Source organism: Stegodyphus dumicola, chromosome 1 (assembly GCF_044657685.1).
Source record: "Stegodyphus dumicola isolate Sdum_Otavi_A_Nest chromosome 1, ASM4465768v1".
In the NCBI taxonomy this organism is placed as follows: Eukaryota; Metazoa; Arthropoda; class Arachnida; order Araneae; family Eresidae; genus Stegodyphus; species Stegodyphus dumicola.
In genome coordinates, this window is record NC_140768.1 from 70,114,400 (window position 1) to 70,131,471 (window position 17,072).

General features: G+C 34.7%; 1 protein-coding gene across 2 annotated transcripts in view; it reads left to right on the forward strand.

Moving 5' to 3' along the window:
- LOC118189843 (1-phosphatidylinositol 4,5-bisphosphate phosphodiesterase classes I and II-like) overlaps window positions 1-17,072 on the forward strand; it is a 783,373-nt gene that overhangs the window by 360,649 nt on the left and 405,652 nt on the right. For both annotated transcript variants that reach the window (XM_085816200.1, XM_085816205.1), the window contains exon 3: window positions 9,253-9,321. In XM_085816200.1, coding sequence (XP_085672326.1) covers window positions 9,253-9,321 — 69 coding nt within the window. The remainder of the gene's footprint in view (window positions 1-9,252; window positions 9,322-17,072) is intronic.

Genomic DNA, 17,072 nt, shown 5'->3' on the forward strand with positions numbered 1-17,072 from the left:
CTAAATTTTCATCCTTTTCAGGAAATTTCAACACAGGGGCTTGCGTTAATGCTTGTTTTAATTTTTCGAAAGCACTATTGGCTTCGGCCGTCCACGAGAATCTTGCCTTTTTCCTTTTTAATTTTAACAATGGCTCAGCGATAGCCGCAAAATCTTTTATAAAGGACCTATAATATGAACAAAGTCCTAGAAAAGAAGAGAGCTTCTTTGCCGTGTTTGGAGTGGGATACTTTTGTACCGCGATTATTTTTGATTCATCTGTCTCGATCCCTTTTTGCGATATTTTGTAACCTAAATATTTTAATTCAGGGGCTGCAAATTTGCATTTTTCGACATTAACTTTTAGACCGGCCTCATTTAATAAAGAAAACACCTGTCTTAAATCCTGTACATGTTGGTCTAGATTATCACTAGTAATAATGATATCGTCTAAATAGATAAATGTGGACTTTCCGAGAACAGGTCTTAACACAATGTCCATGCATCGCTGAAATGTTGCTGGGGCGCCTGAAAGGCCAAACGGCATTCGCAAAAATGCATAAGTGCCAGACTTGGTTATAAAAGCAGTCTTAGGCACGTCCTCAGGCCTGATCCCTATTTGAAAATAACCATTCGTTAAGTCTAAAGTTGTCATAAATTTGGTTGATTTTATGTTCCTTAAAATTTCTTCTATAATCGGTAACGGATATACCGGATATTTCGTTATGGAATTTAATTTACGGTAATCAATAGCGAATCTCCACCTTTTTGGATGCTCCAAAGGATAATCATTATTTTTCTTACATAAAACCACCGGACTAGCATAACTACTTGAGATAGGCGTTACGATCTTTTTACGTAGCATATCGGTAATATGCCATTCTATAATTTTTTCCTTATTCTTATCATACCGGTATGGTTTTTGACGAACCGGCAATGCATCTCCTGTGTCAATACTATGGTTAGTAACCTGGGTAAATCCTGGAATATCACTAAATAAGGAAGCAAATTCACTTACCACTTGTCGGATTCTATCTTGCTCGTCATTAGGCAGGTGGTCGAGATTTACCCTTGGCGGTTCAACCTTTTCTACACGCACTGGCTTCATCGTCAGCTTAAGAGACGCTTCATTAAAATCCAGTGTAGCTTGTGCGTCTGAAAGAAAGTCTATTCCTAGTATTAAGTGTGCTTGCAAATTCTTTACTATAAAAAACATCACCTTTACTTGTTCGTCCTTGATACGGATGTACAAAGGTACTTTACCTACGCACTTACATTGTTCTCCTTGCGCCGCTAATACTGTTGTATTATCCGCATTATATATGCGGTATTTGCGAAAATACTTTCTAAAAAAGACTTCTGCCACACAGGAACACTGCGCGCCGGTATCCAGGAGTGCGGTGGCCGGGATATTATTTACCAAGACTTCAATCTTCGGAAGAGTTAAATTTTTCACCATTACTGTATTTAACTTGTAGGAAGAGGGGTTTTCGTGGCCTTCGGATTTCCGCACCCTCTCGTCAGCAGAAATCCGTTTTAGTTTAAATTATTTTTTCTTTCGGTGCTTTCCTTCTTTCTCCACTGGCCTTGAGACTTTTTTCCTGGGTTGCTATTGAACTGTCGACGTTCGCCGGCTGTTTTTGAATGCTCGGGTTTCCTTGCCCACTGATTCGCTTTTTCTCCGTAGCCATGTGCTTGAGTTTGCTGTAGTCTTGGCGTACCAAATTGGTTTCGCTGTTGATATTGGCGTCTTCTTTCGACGTCCGCCGTTCTTCTACTTTCAAACTGGATTGCTAGCTCAAATAATTTTTCCAGTGTAGTCGGATTTCTCAATTCAATAAAGTCTTGCACTTGGGGTAGTAACCTCGGCAAAATCACTTGAATTATTTCAGGATCCGGACGGTTTCCATACAAGAGCTTGAAAACGTGAATTTTTCTTAAAATAAACCTGGAGAGGTTTTCCATTCTTTGTTGATATATACTGAAAAGTTCTGTTTCTAATTTCGCACGATCCCTTACAACAGGGAAGGCTTTTAGTAGGGCAGTCTTGAAATTTTCGTAGGTATAGGTGGGACTTCCTGCTTGACCCAAGAGACTTCTGCCGATACATTTGAACCAGTTAAGCGCTTGGCCCCTCAAAGCGCTGGTAGCTAAGGTAACTTTTTGAAACTCGTGCACGGGGTAGAGCATGAAGTGGTCATCCAATTTTTCCAAAAAACTGGTTACCTGTGAGTTTCCATTAAACGTTGCTTCTGGTTTTATCGAAGCGCGCATGGTCTGGACAATATACCCAAATCCTTCCAGGGCGGCAGCTGGCATTTCTGGATTCTGAGCTGTTTCTGCAGGCAGCACAGGTTCTTCTTGAAACTCGGCCATGGTTATTCTTCGTCGGGCGCCACTATCAGGTTCAATGTTTCTTCTAACTTTCTTCGGAAACATACAATGACCTGACTAGAACAGAGAGCTTACTAAAGCTATGTTCACTAATTGTAGTAAGTGGACAGGATACAGACGAAGGGTATACAAAACCCTTTATTTTTTTCTTTATATACAATGACTTCCGTACTTCGGAATACAATGACCCTCCACTCGGGGTCTAACTTAAAAGATATCAAAATAAAACTAAACTCTAATTTAACTTTAGAATAAGATTGGCCTTATAATAACAGAAAGCGTATGTAGCACAGAGACTGTGAACACTACAATACGTTTAATTTATCAAGAGGATTAAAACCTCTGGCCTGGAAGGCAAAGTAGCAACTGCGTAACTTCTAAGGTAAGCGGCCTGCTTCGAACTCACGGCTTCCTCTCTTCTGCTTGGCAAAAAGGCCACACTTAAATACTTGGCGTTCGCCAGACAACTTTGCATAAACTCCTTCACGCTTATAATTCTGGCCGGAAGTAGAAAATAAGAAGTGATAGTAAAGATTTAAAATAAAATAAACGTTAGTAAAACTTAAGATCCTTACAATACAAAACCTTTAATCTGTTAAAGAGGAGCAATTTTTTAGAAAATTAATGTGAACATAATATAGAAAATTAAATTATATGCGAATGTTTATATTTTGACTGCGGATAGTTGTATAATTTAACTATACGCAACACAATGAATAACTGAAAACAGCTGAAGGAGAATGCGGATATTAAGCAATTCCACCTTAGCGAAAAAAAAATATCGTCAGTTTCCAAAATCACTTACAGAGTGAACTTTAAATTGCAGTTCAACTAACTCTAAGTTTTACAACTGAAAAGCTCTGGGATCTGTATTTATATAGCGTAACGCAAGCGTGGCTTTGGTGAAGTACCAACGTTCTGTAAGTTTTTGCAAAGATCTGTCACCGAGGCTCATGAGGATCAAATTTGCTCGTATGCCGCATTTGAATTGAACTATTTTAAAAAATTTAAAGGTTGCTAAATTCAGTACGGAAAGATGAGCAGTTGTATATAAGAAACAAAGACTATTGACTTATATAAAAGACTTATATAACAAAGACTTATATAAAAATGAAACAAAGACTTATTGAAACAAAGACTTATATAAAAATGTGGCAACAAATATAAAATAAATAGCGAAATTACTAAATAAATCAATGTTTGACGATTGTGTGCCCCCGGCCATACAGTACCCAAGACCAATGACAACTAACTCTCATTAGCACAATATTTAAGTCTATAATGGTGCAGTACTTTGCATTTAAAAAAACGAGTTCTTTGGACATGCACCACTATTTCGCTCATCTTCTTATTCCCTTGGAAGGATCCTTTTTAGGATGTTTGCATCATGGGTTAAATTCTTGATGTCGCTTGGAGTTCTACAACCAAATCGCCTTCTTTGAATTTCTTTTCGGTGTGCTTGGCATTGTACCTCATCTTCATTTTGTCGTTTGCTGTGTAAATCCTTTCTCTGGCGAACAGATGAATGTCTTCTGGACACTTCTGTCGAGCCTTCAGATATTGCTTAGGCGACGAAGGCGTTTCCAGCTGTCGTTCGAATAGCAAGTAGCATGGTCTACTAAGACCAGGACCAAAAATTATTTGCAATGGAGAAAATCCATGGCTATCAAGAATGGCACTCCTGTAGGCTAGTTGAAATAATGGAATTTTTCGGTCTTAGTTCTGCTAGTTTCGGATTAAGAATAAAGAGAGTTATTTCTGAGATATCGTTAGATTAAATTCCTGCGCTATGCCGTCCGACTGTGGACATAATATAAAGGTTTGACTCTTTTCATACCAATAATGCTACATAGTCCTTTAAATAGGCAGATATGAAATTTGTTCCTTGGTCGGGGTAAATGAGTAGAAGCAATCGGAATCGCGAAATCTAGATTTCTACTCAGACTTCTGCAACGATTGAAGCTTCTTGATCAGGGATTGCATAAGTTTTCGGCCACTTAGTAAAGTAGTCTGTGATAGTTAGTATGTATTTTGTAGCTTTGATTGCACTAGATAAAAGTTTGAGAGCATCCAGAGCAATCTTTCAAATGGTGCTCCAACATCACAGTGCTATTGCAGTGTAATAACAAGTGTACATGTTTTGGTGCACATATTTGTGCTTGTATACATGTTTGCTGGTCGTTTCAATCTCCACAGGCATCAGAGGATTTGCAGCATTCAAAAATTTTATTCGCTAATTTAAAAATGTTTACGTTAGGAGCTGATGTGTTGTAACTAGTTCATCAATTACTAAATAAATAAAATTGATTTTTAGCTGCACATAAAACAGCGAAAAGAGCTGCCGAAAATTCTAAAAATCCGTAGGCATATTTAAGTCTCTTAATATAATAATCTTAATTTTTTATATTTTAAATACACTAAATTTGAAATGCATTTTGATTATGTATCAGTTCTCACAGTAAAATAACCTGAAGAGAATAGAATAAAATAAAAAGGTATTTTTAAAACTATTTTTAAATTTTAATTAAGTAGCTGTATGTAAGTGACAACGTTTATTCAACTCATTGCCAGAAAGAAGAAATATGATATCTGCTTGTGGTGCTCACCCCCACAAAAAGTTTATAACTTTTTTAATAGAGGATATATTTAATTAAAGAACAAGTTATGTTCTGTGCGCTTGAAAGGTATGTACGATTATAAATGTAGTTATTTTAAATGAGTTTTCGAAAGCATGATTTTCTTTCTAAGATAAGTAAAGCTCAAATATAGAGTTATATATACAGTTTTAAATGTGAGCACAATTAGTTTTGAATAGAGCAGTAAAGTCAGTAAATGTATTATTTGCAGTTTGATTAAAATAAAGTAGCACTTTGATTAAAATTTTATTCTGAAAACTATTTTCCTACATACACACAGAAGTGAATTTTATGTAACTGAAAATATTCTAACCATGCAATGACACGAATTAACAACACACGTCGTTTAAATAACGATAATCCAGGTTTCCATACGCATTTGAAATTAATTACTTCGAACAAATTATCAACTAAATTACGACTATGTAAAAGAGTACAATAACAAGCTGCAAAGTAAGAAAAGAATGATAGAAAATAAAATGTGAATACTTACAAAATGAGAATGAGAATGAAAGAAAGAAACGAAAAAACATTGGAAAGAATTCTTAACAAGTGCAACATTCTTTCGACAAACAATTTCAATTGAATTCCGGCTAATAAAAATTAACTGTACTCCTAAAGTAAGACTTAATAGACAAGGTAAGTTAATCAAAAAATCAGAAAGGGAAATACTTCTCGATATTGGCAAATAATCAAACAGTTTCTGCTTATTAAAATGTAAAAAAAAATTAATTACAAAATATGAAAGTACACACTTTATAACCGCGCTGTAGCTCTAACAATTGGGCAGAATTGTAATTATAATACAATTTAACGAATTTAAATCATAATTTTACATATTTTACATGTTCGTCACAAATTAGCAACTTTAACAATTTCTTTTAGATATACTCATTTATGTTTGCAAATTTTTCATAAATATCTACATCAAACATTTTCTTACATGAAAAGCTATATGAAAAACCATGGATATTGAAATCAAGTATAACTCTTGTTTCATTTGATCTATTTAATATTGGCAAGTAATATTTCCTTTTCATCTTCTTCGAGCTGTGTAAATTATACATCTTGATATATTTTCATCACAAGTTTTGTTTTGGCTTATCTCTTAGTTAGTAAGAACAAGTTAAGGAGTTTTGTTTTGGCCAGGAGGGCAAAATTACGTCTTTCTTGGCATGGGCCTTAAGACCAAGCATTACCAAGCTCTATCCGAATTCTGATGGAGCATCTCAAAGAAGGGGATGGGTCCAAATATTTCCACCCTTCTTTCCCTACCACCAAACCACTCGAGAAAGACTTTCAACTCACCGTGTAATTTGAGTGCTCTCATGCCACACAGACATCCGATGCCATCCGCTTGCAAACATCAAAGCCGTCACCGAGATTCGAACCGGAGTCCAACAAATGACACATCAAAATCACTGTGCCCCTAACTTGAGCTCATTAAGAGTATTCATATACATTATATTCCATATATGGGCTATTAAATAATTATCCATTTTATTTGTAAGATATGTTACATTTATTCGCTAGTTTTATTAACCTTTAATCCCGTATTACACTTACTGTATTTATTATTTCAAACTTGAACTACTGAATCTTTATACAATAGGCTCCGCTTACTGTGATCACTTTTAGCCACTGTTATTTACACAATTTTATCTGAATGATAATATTAAACGATAAGAAAAAATGCTCTTAAAATAGAAATTGGTATTATTATTTTAATGTAAATATAACTAGAAATAAAAAAACAGGTACTTTCAAAACATTTTAATTAGAACGTGTGCATAATATCGTAAAGTCTTATTTTAATTTTCTAACCAGTTATTTTAATTTAAATTACTTTCCTATCAAGCCTAGTTTCTTTTCCCTGTCAGAATCTAAATTTTTAATTCAAACAGAACTTGCCAGTGTGTAATTTGAAATCATTGACTAAGATCGAAATCAAGTTGTTTGGGGACTTAATCTCTTACTTGACGACATTTCTTTATCACTTGGCAGTTTTCACTACCAATTTTAAAATTATTGACTTTACTTCAGCTGAAACATTTATTCTACAATATTCCGATCATAGTAACCGAATTGTTGATTATAAAAAGTGAAACATTTTTTATGATTTTTTATACAATCGGACAGGACTTCAGCAATTCGAAACCAATATCTGAATGATAACATTAACCATGATCACATTATGCGGCGTCTACTGTACTTCCCTTTCGTAGTTTGTTATAGATTTTATTTCATACTAATTTCATTCATTTCAACTACTTTCATCTTGTAACTGATAATAACTTCTCAGAAATTAAGCTTATCCAATGTATTCATAGCCAGTTTATTCTGATGATTCTGATCTTACCTTCCTCATTCATTTTATTAATAATACGAAATATTCATCAAAACAAAGGGACGGTTATTCGTAGCTTTTTATTTTGGTATAATATACTACAAAGTGAGACCGAAACGTATGGCGACTAATGTAATAATAATAACTGTATTGCATATTTACATATAAATACATCACTGTCCTTCAAAGTAGTTCCCGCAGTCTAGAATGCACTTCTGACAACGTTCATACAAGTTCTGGAAACTTTTGAAAAAGTCCTCTTTGAGATTGTGTTAAGTTCTTTCCTAACAGCAGCTTGAATGTCTGAGATGCTTTAAAATCGGTGTCCCTTTAATGCCAATTTCACAACTCATTTTCAGTAATTTGTGTAAAGGAACACCGATTTTCAAGCATCTCAGACATTCAATGCATTATAAAAATAGAGATTATAAAAATTCTGTTGTCATTCCCTTCTTTCCATCAATTAGCTATTAAGTTGCACATATTTTGCAGAAATTTAACTTTCGGGTTGTTTATTCTCCCATCAATATAATTCCGAGTTCCATACTCAAGGACCCCATTCCGGATATGAATTATTGGGGTATTTATAGGATTCCTTGCTAGTGTGGTTTGATTTACATTGGCCAAACTGGAGAGCCTTAAAATATTTCGCGTCGCGGAACATGAGGCATATGTTAGAAAAAAGGAAACACAGAAGTGTTCTGTTGCTCAACATTGTTGGTCCGAAAATCACACTTTCAATTTTTTTGCTGCCAAAATTATTCAAAAAACATCTTCCATTGGAGAACTGGATTTTCTAGAGGCATTTCACATTCAAAAAAATCTTTCTGTTCTAGTTAACGATCCTAATTCCAATCCATCTTTGCCTTCGGCCTTTAAAGAAATTATGTTTTAGTTCTGGTTTCAACAACAGATGGCGCCACTTGCTTATTCTTGTCCAGGCTTTCTTATCTTATCTAATCATTATTTCCTATCTTGTTCATTTGCGGTTTTGCAGCTGAGGATGGTGGTTCAGTAAAACCATCGAAAGTAGTCCTGTGAAAATTTTGAAAATATTACGCTGATTTTTGTTGTTTGACCTTCTGATTTTGTATTCAAGCATCTGTTTCCAAGAAACTTAACACAGTCTCAAAGAAGGACATTTTCAAAAGTTTCCAGAACTTGAATGAATGTTGTCAAAAGTTTATGGTAGACGGCGGAAACTACTTTGAAGGAGAGTGATATATTTATATGTAAATATAAAATACAGTTATTATTATGACATCAGTCACCTTACTTTTCGGTCTCAACTTGTATTATAAGACAGCTAGATTTTTTTGCCATCATGTGTCGAAATCTATCTGTAATTATGACTCTGGTAGTCTAATATTATTCTTTAATATTTTGTTATGATTATAGAGACATTAGGTATTTTTGGGAGCCGGAAAGATGAAAATATGAAACGCCTTCGCCGGGAATCGAACCGCGGACCTCTCAATTACGCGCTGAGCGTGCAGACCACTACACCACGAAGGTTCGCTAAGAAGGCGAGAGAAATACCATATATGATGATTAGGATATGTGATATTTTTTCAGTTATAGTATACTAATTTATTTTTGAACAATAGCAGTACACAAGGTGTTGGAATTATTACTCTATTTTTGCATTATTGACAAGGCTCTTAATAAAATTCTTCTTTCATTGGTATTTTGCCGTGCAACTCATAAAAGTTATCTGAAAATCACATACGATAATTCATAATCGAATATAATTACGTCGACTTAAGGTTATTATGCATTATAGATACTATTCGATTGAAAAGCGCGGGCAGGATCAAAAGTCAGGAATATATGTTTAATATAAGTATATTTGTTTCAAAGAAATATTTATGAATAAACGTATTTGTTTGTTTTCAGGAAACCGAATTTCTAGAAATATCTTCTATTAGGGACTCCAGAACAGGAAAGTACTCTAAGACGCCAAGGGTAAGTTGTTATTCTAAAATTTGCTAGATTTAGCTTTAAATATCGAGTCTTAAATTCCCATTTACTGGTATAAGATGAATTAATAATAATTACAGTAATGCTAATGTAAAACATTTCTTTGAGACTCATTCTACAATGGGATATTAAATCTAATATCTTAATGCTTTTTAAGTAATTTCTTTCTAGAAGAATAATTTTCAACAGCACTTTATTAAATAACAACTACTTTACGCTTCTGTATTTCAAACTGAAACTAAATATAGCTCTTATGACGTAATGATTTAAGAAAGATTAAAAAAGAAATGAAAGGCTGATTACATTTAATTTAAGCTTTAGGTCATCATCTATAGCAGTAATTATTTGGACTTCTTATTGTATGTCTATTTTTTTAATAGAAAACTTAGCGTCAATCTTTGGGCAAATTTCCTATTACCACAAAAGTCATATAAGTCATACAATATTGCTACATTAGTATTTCTGGTATAGAGAAATGAATATAATAAACATCATAGTACAATTAAGACACCATAACACGCCGAATAAATACCAATTCAGAAGTCAAACAACAAAAATCAGCGTTCATCCACAAAATTTTCACAGGACTAGTTTCGATGGTTTTACCGAAACATCATCTTCAGCTGCAAAACCGCAAATGAACAAGATAGGAAATAATGTTTAGATAAGATAAGAAAGCCTGGACAAGAATAAGCAAGTGGCGCCATCTGTTGGCGAAACCAGAACTAAAACATAATTTCTCTAAAAGCCGAAGGCAAATTTGGATTGGAATTAGGATCGTTAACTAGAACAGAAAGATTTTTATGAATGTGAAATGCCTCTAGAAAATCCAGTTCTCCAATGGAAGATGTTTTTTGAATAATTTTGGCAGCAGAAAAATTGAAAGTGTGATTTTCGGACCAACAATGTTGAGCAACAGAAGACTTCTGTGTTTCCTTTTTTCTAACATATGCTTCATGTTCTTTGACGCGAAATTTTAAGGCTCTCTTAGTTTGGCCAATGTAAATTAAACCGCACTGGCAAGGAATCCTATAAATACCCCAGGAATTCATATCCGGAATGGGGTCCTTGAGTATAGAAGTTGGAATTTTATTGATGGGAGAGTACACAACCCGAAAGTTAAATTTCTGCAAAATATGTGCAACTTTATAGCTAATTGATGGAAAGAAGGGAATGACAACAGAATTTTTATAATCTCCTAAAATAAGAGTGTGGCTTTTAGTGTGTTGAGATGAGAATTTTTTAACTGCTTGATTAATAATGTTGGGTGAAAAGCCCCTGTCAATAGCTATTGCTTTTAAATAATTTAGTTCTTCATCAAGGGCTAGTTTGGAGGAGCAAACTTGAAGAGCACGGAAAACATAGGAATAAAATGAAGCTAACTTTTGTTTAGTCGGATGACATGATTTAAAGTGTGGTGAAAGGCAAACCGATGAAGGTTTACGGTAAACTGTAGTACTGAAGTTGGATGTGTTACGTGTGACCAGAATGTCGAGAAACGGAAGAGAATTGCAAGTCTCAAGTTCAAAAGTGAACTGAATAGCAGGATCAATAGAATTCATTGTTGAAAGAACTCTATTTAAATCATCTTTATTACCTTCAAACAGGGTAAAAGTATCGTCTACGTAGCGGAACCATGCCGGGAAGTTTAAAGTTTCAAACAATTTTGATTCATAATAATGCATGTAGATATCAGCCAGGATGGGACTGAGGGGGCTTCCCATGGCTAATCCCTCAGTTTGCTTGTAATATTTATTTTGGAAAACAAAATGTGTTTGTTTCAAACAGAGTTGAGTGAGAGAAATTAGCTCATCAATTTCGATGCAAGAGAAATGAAATTCGCGAAGTCTGGTTTCTAGACATCTTAATGCACCCTCCACTGGGACATTGGTGAATAATGATTTTACATCAAAAGAAACCATGAGTAAATTACGAGGAGAAAAGTTTTTAACCTTTTTTACAAACTCTATTGAATTTTTTATGGTGTAAATGTTATTGTCTAATAGAGTGGAAAATCTAGAAACTAAATATTTAGCTAATGGATACGAGGCAGTACCTAAATTTGATACAATAGGGCGGAAAGGAATACCACTTTTATGAATTTTGGGAAGAGCATATAATCTGGCACAATTCGCAACAGATGGGATAAGCGAATGTTTTAAGTTGCTTGAAATGATTTGCGAAGATTTGATCGCAGTTTTTATTTTTGACAAGTCTTTAGAGGTGAAGGATTTTATCTTTAAAGGTGAAGGATCTTTAGGGATCGGATTATATGGTCCTTCGTTTAAGAGTTTAGTGACACCATGGATGTAAGTGTTCTTATCCATGACGACTATCTAGCCACCTTTGTCTGCCTTTGAAATGATAATATCCGGGTTAGAATGAATTTCGCGCATTGTAGCTCTTTCTCTCGCAGTTAGATTTGGTTTCAAAGGTTTATTATTGAATTTCACATTATGAGCGATAAGATGCCTAATCATTTCTTTCTGTGAATCTGAAACTTTACTGAACTTGAAAGCTTTTTCGATAGGAGCCAAAATCTTTGGAATCGAGGGTTTACAGGTTTGTGAGAAGTTAAAATTATATTTTAGAATTCTCTCTTGTTCTTCTGAAAGACTAACATTAGAAATGTTATTCAACATTATTAATCAAGCAGTTAAAAAGTTCTCATCTCAACACACTAAAAGCCACACTCTTATTTTAGGAGATTATAAAAATTCTGTTGTCATTCCCTTCTTTCCATCAATTAGCTATAAAGTTGCACATATTTTGCAGAAATTTAACTTTCGGGTTGTTTACTCTCCCATCAATAAAATTCCAACTTCTATACTCAAGGACCCCATTCCGGATATGAATTCCTGGGGTATTTATAGGATTCCTTGCCAGTGCGGTTTAATTTACATTGGCCAAGCTAAGAGAGCCTTAAAATTTCGCGTCAAAGAACATGAGGCATATTTTAGAAAAAAGGAAACACAGAAGTCTTCTGTTGCTCAACATTGTTGGTCCGAAAATCACACTTTCAATTTTTCTGCTGCCAAAATTATTCAAAAAACATCTTCCATTGGAGAACTGGATTTTCTAGAGGCATTTCACATTCATAAAAATCTTTCTGTTCTAGTTAACGATCCTAATTCCAATCCAAATTTGCCTTCGGCTTTTAGAGAAATTTTGTTTTAGTTCTGGTTTCGCCAACAGATGGCGCCACTTGCTTATTCTTGTCCAGGCTTTCTTATCTTATCTAAACATTATTTCCTATCTTGTTCATTTGCGGTTTTGCAGCTGAAGATGATGGTTCGGTAAAACCATCGAAACTAGTCCTGTGAAAATTTTGTGGATTAACGCTGATTTTTGTTGTTTGACTTCTGAATTGGTATCATAGTACAACTGAAGCATATTGCCATTAGGTCTGCACTTTTCCTCTGTCCAATCAACTGCCAAGTGTATAAGATTATTGAACTTTGGTAACACTTAGCAATCTAGCTGGCTGCAAGACTATTTTACTGACCCTTCATATATAATAAGAATACGAGCAAATTTAAATTTTTGACAGAAAGCTTTCCACGACAAGCATCCTTTCCTTCCGCAGATATCCCTCAACCCCTTGGCTTTGATCAGTTAATCTAACATTTCCTCTCCTCCTCCCTAACAAGAAAAAGGTAATGCATAATTTCAGAAAAACACTCTCAGGAAAAATTTTGTGTTTCAAAGTGTTATCTGAATGGTAAATTGACGATGAAGACATAACCTATGCATATAAATGAAATGAATATCAGGCAATTTATTCATTACCTAGAACATTCCACCTTATTGATGTCAATTACGCGATGATACGTAGAGTTTGATAAAAAGAAAATTCGTACCTTTTTTACTTGATTTTTTACTTAAAAGTAATGATTAATGGTTCATAACAGGGATTTGACCAAAACCCTCCTCCTTCCAATTCCCATATGCTGCTTTTAGCAACTAAGCTATACGAAACAATGACCCAGAATAATTTACAATTAACGAAATGTTTCGAATTTTCGCTTCCTCGAACATGCATTCGACTTTATCTGATTTGTGCTTTCTTAACACTCTGAGATATTCTGATTGCTGCCAGGTACAATAAGTTTCATTTACGGCATTGTGCAATGAAAGAAGAGGCACCTCTAAGGATTCTGCTGCAATCGGCAGCTGACTTCATGCTGAAATCTGAAACAAAAATAAATCTGTTTCCAATCATTCAGGTTACTTTTCTCGCTGAGCTGACCCTACCCGGTGCTGATATTTTTAAAGATGGTTAATCTCTTGAGGTTGGAATTAATGGCACTCTGATTGGGAGATCTCTTCATGGTATAATGATTTCCACTGGTGCGGTATGAATTGTAATGGCTCAGCTTAATTGTGAATGTTGACATATATTCCCTAAAATGTTTTAAACAAAATAAGGTTAAGCAGTCCAAACTGGTTGTAAAATAACTAATATAGTTTAAGGTATTTAAAGTATTACTATATATTTTAAACGATTCTAATACTGGAAAAAAAATTAACAATATGTGTGCCTAGTTATAAAGCAAATTAAAAAATTCAGGATAAAATATTATTGTAAATTTATTAAGGACGCTCACTTATTTACTGAATGCTATTTATTCTTGGCCTTATAATGCATTACGTTTCCTAGACCTCCAGCCATAACCTTTATATTAGGCGGTACAACATCATATTAGGAATGGCTTTTCTTGAAAATTTTGAAAGTTAATTTCTGTTAGAAAATTTGCAATTTTACCTAGTGTTTTTTAATTTGTTGACATTTAGGCAAGGTTATGTATTATGACAGGGTTCTAATAATTTAATTTTGTTTAGAAATTTACTATTTTATCCCGAATTTATCCTCTATTCTCACGAAGGTGTAAGCTGTTTAATTTATTAATTTCGTAAATTTAATAACTGTAGATAAGTACAACATCATTACAAATTATTTCCTACTATTGAGGAATTATTTTAGTCTTTAAGTCTCCTAGATATGTGTTGAAAGTAAACAATAATATACTGTAGCAGTGCATTTGATGAGAATTTTAATGTATTAAGTATCAGTTATTTAATATTTATGTGAATTTAATAGTGACTCTAATGTTACTAATTATAAGAGACAGTTTTCAAGTTTATTAATGTCACCAAACCAGTCTATTAAATCACCCACATGCACCCTACGGCTTATGAATTATTTCAAGCTTAAAAATGAAGTCCATTATCAATATTACAAGAATCCATGATAAAGTTATGTAACACTTATTAGCACTTTCAAAGTGATTCAAAACTAAATTCAAAACAACATTCAAAGGATGGTAGAGAGCACTTTGGCAAGCAGTTTTCACATTAGAATATTCAAGTGACCTGTTGTGGCACAAAGAAACACGAAAGGAAACATAAATTCTTTACTTAAGCATCATTGGCAAGTGCTGCTTTAATAGCCATGTTTGCAGTAACTGTCCAGCATTTTACATGAATCTAATATGCGGGGACTCAAATCGTAATGGCAGAGAAGAATAGCTTATGTTTATTGCCCTCCAGTCGGTATAATGCTTAGTGATATTGAATCCCGTATTGATGGGTCCAGTGTCGATTCCCGGAGAAGGCATGGTTGTCTATAAGCATAATATAATAATGTGCATCAAAGAGGCACTCAAAATACATGGCAAGCCGAAAGTGCTCGCGAAAGCTTGGTGAGAGGAGTAGGAGACCCTAAGACCCCCCCACCTGGATATTTTCCTTGAAAATTGGAGTATAACTGTTTAGTTAGTGAAACAGAGCTGTTTTTGTAATACCAATGATGAATTTCTGGTGTTCTGCCGACCTTTACCTGTACCTGGAATCGTACCTGATAAATGATAACAGCTGCCCAAGGGAATATTTGTTAGTGATATAGACTGATATACCGAAGTGTCCGGGTTCGAATCCGGGAGAAAGTATGGATATCTGTAATGATATCTGTGAGGCAAGGGGCACTCAAAAGTTACTACGAGCTGAAATCCTTTCAAATGGTGGTAGGGGAAGAGGGTTGAGAGACCCTTTTACCGATCCACCCCAAGGTGTTCTGCCTTAAAATTGGGGAGCAAGCTTACTTGTTGCCATGATCCTGCTACGCTTTGTAAGGAATATGCCTTTTACTAAACGTAACTTATGACAAATCCCAGTAAGACTATAAGCGACTTATTCCTATGTCTAAGATAAAAACAGAAGCAGAAAAATGGTCTAAAAGACCCTTTAATTTTAAACTAAGTAAACTAAACAGAAAGCTTACCTAGTGCTTACAAATCAGCCAACATTTATGACAAGAACTTAAAGTAGAATTTTTAATTTAAAACTAAATCTAAGTATACATTAATGAAAGGCTAAGCAGAGTAATTTGAACGCGAAAGTTGGTGATTAAGCTCACCCGGCGTGAAAGCACTATCGACAAGAATAAAGCGACATCGAAGACAGGAACTCTTATTTTAGAATAGCAAACTAATAACGTGGTCTTCAGCAGGCAGAATACGCTCTGTCTAAACAGTCTTAAACCCTCACTTAAATACGCGCGATTTCACTTAAATACTGCATTCTGGTAGGAAAACGGAAAGAAATAAGGGACAGAATAAGGAACAGGTTTAGAACAAAAAATAATTGGTTAATTAACATTAATAAACCTTCCAACATAGTATGTCAAAAAATTCATAGGTGCTGGCCTTGCTTCATCTTGCACCTGTTAAATGATAATGCGCTCTGATCAATGTAATTGTTAACGGTACTGGTTGTTGTATCATTGAGGCCGGCTTCGTATACCAGAGAAAGAATTGTTTGTATGTGCATTTTATCTGCAAGGCAGGTGGCAATTAAAATACTGGTGAGCAGAACGTCTTTTGGGGAACTAAGCTGGCAGGAAAAGAGGTATAAAAAATCCACAGATCTACACCATTAGATATTCTTTATAAAAATTGTAGAGGAGCTGCACAGTTAAGATGGAATTATGTGTATGCGACCAGTGGTGAAATTCTTGTGTCCCGCCCACATTTTATCTGTACCTATAACTTTGTTTGCAATGCTTTTATCTGTATCTGCTAAATACTTTGAAGTTTTGTGGAAGACAGACTCGTTATGCACAAGAGCTGTTGCACGTCAGGTAGGTGTGAGTTAATCCGAGATTTGGAAACAGTTATTCGAAGAACACTTACATCTACTTATATCTTTTCCCTCTGAAAAAGATAAAGATATAACTGAAGCTTTGAAAACAAAAGATTACCCTCTATGCGTGAGATTCTGCCAGTTCGTTTTGCATGCAGATTTCTCAACTAATCTCATTTTTACACATCAGACAGTTCTTACGTCCGAAGGTTTGTTTGTCATATGTGGGCAACTCAGACCCGTATGCTATATATAGCTGCATGCATTAAAAGAACGATTCTGTATGAATATATAGATGGGTAATGGGAACAAATTCATGTTTCACGATTGGCCCACACCTACCAGCAGCGCGACTCGATATTCTTGTGGGAATGGCTAGAAGTCTTAGTTTACAAGAATACAGTTGACTGTATTGGCGACTATTGTATATTGAATATCCATTGCTGCTGCATGTGGGCGAGAAAGGTATGGTATTTTGGAAATCTTACGGAAATTTAATAATAGAAGTTACCAAGCATGCATCACTATATATGAACGCAATTCTGAACAGTTATTGTCAGATTGCTATAAAGAAGCATTTGCCAACTATGTTGTAA